The sequence below is a fragment of the Sinocyclocheilus anshuiensis genome, unplaced genomic scaffold (assembly GCF_001515605.1).
Source record: "Sinocyclocheilus anshuiensis isolate Anshui unplaced genomic scaffold, SAMN03320099.WGS_v1.1 scaffold2013, whole genome shotgun sequence".
NCBI lineage: Eukaryota > Metazoa > Chordata > Actinopteri > Cypriniformes > Cyprinidae > Sinocyclocheilus > Sinocyclocheilus anshuiensis.
This window is the reverse complement of record NW_015536629.1, coordinates 82,050-88,049: the sequence shown is the minus strand read 5'-3', so window position 1 is coordinate 88,049 and position 6,000 is coordinate 82,050. Positions and strand designations below refer to the sequence as shown.

Here is a 6,000-nt window from a genome sequence, read left to right as displayed (position 1 = left end):
CAGCTTGTAACACTCCAAAGAGAAAGGAAAACTTGAAATCGCATCATATGACCCCTTTAAATATTATGGATGCCGGATCTAGTTCTGTTAAGATTGTTTTCTCTGTTGCTTTGTTCACTTTGCCCCCAAATCTGAATTAGTTTTCAAATCCTGCCACACTGTTTGCACTGTCATTTTACAAATTATGAAATCTGATCTGCTTATTCAGATGGCATCGCCTATATCTCTGTGCATCTGCATCAGCTGATATAGTAACGATGTAAGCACCGGCACAATGGCAAGACCACCTGTTTGTAGTCTGATCAAAGTCGATATGTCCTCATCTGTGTGTGTGTGTGTGTGTGTGTGTGTGTGTGCCCACACAGTTTAGACCTTTAGCACATGGCGTGGTAGTTTATCACTGCTGCTTAGTTCTCACGTTAGATTTATTCAGTGTCTGCACAGTGGCATGTACAAATTTCCGCATCATGCCATTTTTCTACACTCGTTGATAGTGATATGCTGTTAAACAAAAAAAATTGGCCAATCAGAATTTGAACTTTAATAAACCTTACTCAGGGTTGTGCCATGTTTAATTTTTGACAGGAATGAAATAAAAGGTTGTAAAGGGTTCGAAGGACAGTAAGTTCAATGGATTGTACTGTTGTTTAACAACATACCGATTGTTCAGCTTATGAGACATCTTTTTGAAATGAACTCTCAGTAGACAAAAACTCCATAAAACAGCTTTAAAAGTTGTGAAAATTACGTGATCTAGGACCTTTACAGTGTGTGTTATTGTGAAGACTGTAAGTCTGTCCCTCACAGCCTTGTTTTTATCTGTGTTAAATTCAAAATACCTGATTAAGGTCTATAGACAGCTATGTGAAGCAACATTTTAGGCCATTGTAGGCAGGGCTAACCTCAAAACTGGCCAACGGAAATCGATTGACAAAAATCTGATTTGGGAAAAGAAAGTCTTGTTGTCATCGCATCACATCTGGTTTCAAATGTAAGGTGCTTTTCACAGCGACTGTCTCATAGTGAGAGTTCTTGTCTGTGCATATCCAAATACTGAGGGAGTTTGTTCTTCATATATGCCACACTTATTCACTGATTCTCTTTTATCCCACGCCTTCTGAAAACTCACATACATATCCCTTTGCTCTCTGACTATTCAAAAGAAATGAAGGAACATATCCAAGCACAAGAGTACTGACAGTGGTGGGACAGAGTGCACGCTCGAGTTCCATGTCACTGACTCACTTCGAGCTATTAGCGGGCCTGTTTGCCCCTGAGATGAGAGAGAATGGTCACTATGCACGTGTGTGTGTGTGCGAGTGTGTGTGTGTGTGTGTGTGTGTGTGTGTGTGTGTGTCTGTCGGGCAGGAATCGTTAATGTCACTGTGTTCCTCTCACAGATTTAGAGAATTTGGTATCCTTTAGTATGATACACATGCCTTGTTGGTGTTTCTGTTGCGGTTTGAGCAAGACCGAAGCTCTTCGGGACACATTATTTAATTTATTACATAATTACATTTTATTACATAAATCCCAGAGTGGGCAAGTTTGCCTGATTTGTCAGCGTGGGTGAGTCTCTGTATGTTTCCAGCATGGCTGAGCATGTGGGATATTCTAGCATGGGCAAGTGTGTCTGATTTCAGAGTGGGCGGCTGCGTATGTCCCACCCGTGTGAGCAAGAATGCGCACTTGGACGTTAATGTAGCCACCAACATGCCAACCAGATACTGGCACACTTCCCTGGCCACTCCTGAATGATTGAGAAATCCACCTTACTTAAATAGAAGCCATACTGGCTATGTTCACATAACTCATGTTTAGGATTCACAAACATATTTACCAACAGGTGTGGCTCTTGAATTTTCCTGTTCATAAAAGAGCAGACAGAAGTGGCTTGTATACTTTTTCAGTGAACAAATAACCGAAGTTGAGCTCCTGTTTGTCACTATTCTTGCAATACCTCTGAATAACTATTGCAACAAAAGTGGGATGGCATTGGCAAAATACTTCTAAATCTTTCTTGTTCCATGCAAAAACAAATGACTTTTGATGGGTCCTCAAAAAGATGCACAATCTCATGAGCGAATGAACAGTTTGAATCAGATTAACTGAGCCAGTGAATCATCCAGAGCCATTACTGATCTTCCTTACTGAATCCCAAATGTTTTTTTTCTGTCATGTCGAATTCAAACTAAATGGAGAACCATTACTTTGTGTACTTCGCCTGACTTGACATCAGCCATAAAAAAATATATTCACAACAGTTTTATTCTTTGTATGGAAAATCATTTAGACATTTATATGATATTGAACATTACCATGTTTCTATGTCAGACTTGACACTAAACTGCAGTCTGCTGAGATTCAGGTCTCTCAGGTTGCTCTTTCAGTTCTAATTGTGTATGTCACCTCACCTGTTCAGTTATCTCATATTTCCTGTTTTGGTCCCTCCTCTTCCTCTCTGCTGTGTGTTCCAGGTGCTGAATCAGACGGAGGATCACAGGCAGCGTGTTTTGCAGGCGGCTGCCAAGACTGTCCGGGTATGGTTCATCAAGGTCCGGAAAATGAAAGCCATTTATCACACTCTGAACCTCTGCAACATCGATGTCACTCAGAAGTGTCTGATTGCTGAGATCTGGTGCCCCGTGTCGGATCTAGACTCCATTCAGTTTGCCCTGCGTCGGGGCACGGTGAGGACACACACTCATGCATACACGTATATTGATTGATGTTTCTGTAAAACTACTAAGATCTTAAGCCAGAGGAGGTTGGTACAGTGTCTCAAAGCTTCAGGCTGCTACCTAGTATAACTGAATCCAGCAAATCAAATCACAACATAACTTTCCCTCTTTATAATTCCATTTACTCTCTAATGAGCGCATCACTCAATTCCCATTGCAATAGGAAAACATTCATTGTCCCATTCATTCATATTTATATGCATGATATCTGATCTCAAATCAGCATCTTAGATGTTTCAATTGGCCTGCGTCATTGTCATTTGAACTCTAATTAGGGATGTACTAAAGCTGTATTTAGGCTAATCTGAGAAATAATATAGGCTTATTAGAGCTGTTGTAGTTTATAGATATTTTAAAGACCCCGTGATATGGTTTGAGACAGTATATCCTATTGAAACAAAAAATTGTTGTTGAACGATTTAAAGCAGTTTTGGGACATATTTAAGTAAAAGAATCTGAGATACAGGATTTGTTTTGAGATCGTATGGGTTTGATCTTTATGGACATAAAGTATTAAGTATTCATTTGTGCAGGTCTTAAAAAAAAGTCCTGTTGTAAGCTGCATTACACTGGAGCTGTATTTAGGCCAATTTACCACCACACACATGTTGTCTCTAAGGAGAAGCCGATTTGTTCTTGTCATCACATACAATGACTCACACTTTGTAAATGTGCCTTTAGCTTCTATTATACCAGGACACACAGACACATGCACACGGGACTGAGTGTTAGGACGGAATGCCCAGATGCTTTTACATTGAGTCATGAGACCCCTCAGATCAAAGTTTGAATTTCCCTGTGGTCTAGAGCAGCTGAAACCTGATCCCCTTCTCACAGCACCACAAGTGGACTCTGTCTATCACTTCTGCTCTGATGAGAAAACCGATAAAACATATAAATTCAGATTTACATTAAATGAATTGGAAAATACATAAATGTTTCATGAAAAAGTTGAAATATGTATTTAAAAGACATTTATAATGTGTTTTTATTGCATACCAGTATACAGTGCCTTTATTTAATAGCCATTAAGTCAGAATGATTGTTTGTCAATGCTTTGGCACAGCAATCTCAACTTCAACTAAACACCTGAACCAAATTTGTATATACAAGTATGTTCTCCGCTATGTTATGACAGATATTAAAGAGAGATTGGTTTGCATAGTATTTATTTCCTGATTTATTACACAGTTCAGTGAATTGATTGGTATAGTAATGTGCTGAAGATCCCTTCAGTGATGGATTGTAGATTCTCATAGCTTATTCACAGCAAATGGTGTGATGCCTCTGTGAGGTCCGGGTTCTCACACCTTGCAGCAGGACAGTGAGGGCAGAGTGGGTGTAATTCCTGTAAGCCCTGAGGTGAGAGGTTATAGTGTAAGGGTCAGAGGTCACTGCAATGTTAACCTTATAATAGTCACATTGTAAGAGGATTAACTGCTCACACAAATTCACCTTCTGTTCTTCTGTGTCTGCCTCTCAGTCTTTATAGGGTTAAAACCCTATAAAGACATAGTTTATGTAATGCTGGACTTACAGCAATCTACAGATGGATTCTTACAGCCAATTTGTAAATCCATGTAAGGCATTGTTTGGTAACAGAAAAGTGGCTTCCTTCTGAACTTACACTAGAAGTGTAATAGTGTTAAGTTCATGTAGGCAGTCTGTTGAAATGTGAGGGATTGTGCTTGCATGCTAGTTCAAAGGCTGTACGTACACATGGCATTCTTCCTCATGCCTTATTTAACTAGCAGCTATTAATATCAACTGTCTTACACATTGCCTCCATACGAACTTACATGCTGTAGACTCAGTACTCAAGTTCAGTTCACAATTTAAGCAAACAAGTTTCCACAGATAAATGAACATTTACATAAATGCAATGTAGAGTTGCAAAGATATGTCTATACGTGTGGGCACAGGCATGCATAAAACTGAGCCACTGTTTACTGGGAAGCAAACTGGAGCATTTGTTTTATTGCATGACTGTTTGTTTAAATTTCGCTCTATTTCATGCAGGAGAAAAGTGGATCCACTGTTCCCTCTATCCTGAACAGAATGCAGACCAAACAGACCCCACCCACCTACAACAAAACCAATAAGTTTACCTCTGGCTTTCAGAGCATCGTTGATGCCTACGGCATCAGCAACTACCGGGAAATCAACCCAGGTAACCCTGACCTTTAATATTTTTGTCACAGAGCAAGTCCCAAAGCCCTCTGTAGTGATTAAAATGAGCTGCAGATCAGCAAGTCCTGTTGTGCTACTTTTTTTTTTTTTATTAATTAATTAATGTTTTTTTATTTATTACATTTTTTTTTGTGAGTGTCAAAACATATTGTTTGTATCCATGCTTGTGCTCATTTGTTCAGCTCCATACACCATCATCACCTTCCCCTTCCTGTTTGCGGTCATGTTTGGCGATCTGGGTCACGGTGTACTCATGACCTGCGCTGCACTTTATTTGGTACTGCGAGAGAGCCGATTAATTGCCCAGAAAAACGACAATGAGGTATCCATCCTCCCATCCATTTATCCACTGATCTCATAATTATTGTTTGATCATCTTGTTCAAATCAAATATTATTCATGTCATATAGCCAAGTATAGATCCTGAATACAGAAAATATTGATCCTAATTGTTTTTAACTAGTGATTTTGTGTTATTTTGCATGAAAATTAAAGTTTCGAATGTGAATAATAAAAGTTTTATTATGGTTTACTGGGATGCACCATCACTGTTTTGTGTGTTAAACACAATCTACTAAATATAGACAACTTCATTATACAGAAAAATAACAAATTAAAAAAATATACATTCATAATCTATGACAAAAATACTATTATAAACTAGATTAGTGGATATTTTATCAGCAAAAGTTACTCTAGAAAAATTATGAGTGCACAATCATTTTATAAAATCTAAACATTTAGTAAAAAAAAAAAATATTATTTAGTGGGGAAGAAATTGAAGTGAATAAGTGTAGGACTAAATCTGGTAAAATGTTACATAATTACTCTTTGTATTGTAAAATGCATCCATGAAAAACAAGTAAATATATTTATATATAAATATATACTGAAAATTAAAATGTATTATTTTATAATATATTTCTTTTACATTTATAGCACAGTAATGAGGCAGCAACATATGATAGATAAGACAACAAGAAAGGCTATTAACATTCTTTCAATACAGAGCAGCACAAAGCGCTTGCATCACGTGCACAGAATGATGTGCTTGAAGCAACTCGGAGTC

The 6,000-nt window shown here is 38.1% G+C and overlaps 1 protein-coding gene across 2 annotated transcripts in view; it reads left to right on the top strand.

Moving 5' to 3' along the window:
- The window catches only part of LOC107653379 (V-type proton ATPase 116 kDa subunit a-like), a 28,369-nt gene that overhangs the window by 15,015 nt on the left and 7,354 nt on the right, over nucleotides 1-6,000 (top strand). For both annotated transcript variants that reach the window (XM_016440085.1, XM_016440091.1), the window contains exons 10-12: nucleotides 2,478-2,690; nucleotides 4,761-4,911; nucleotides 5,114-5,253. In XM_016440085.1, the coding sequence (XP_016295571.1) occupies nucleotides 2,478-2,690; nucleotides 4,761-4,911; nucleotides 5,114-5,253 (504 nt within the window). The remainder of the gene's footprint in view (nucleotides 1-2,477; nucleotides 2,691-4,760; nucleotides 4,912-5,113; nucleotides 5,254-6,000) is intronic.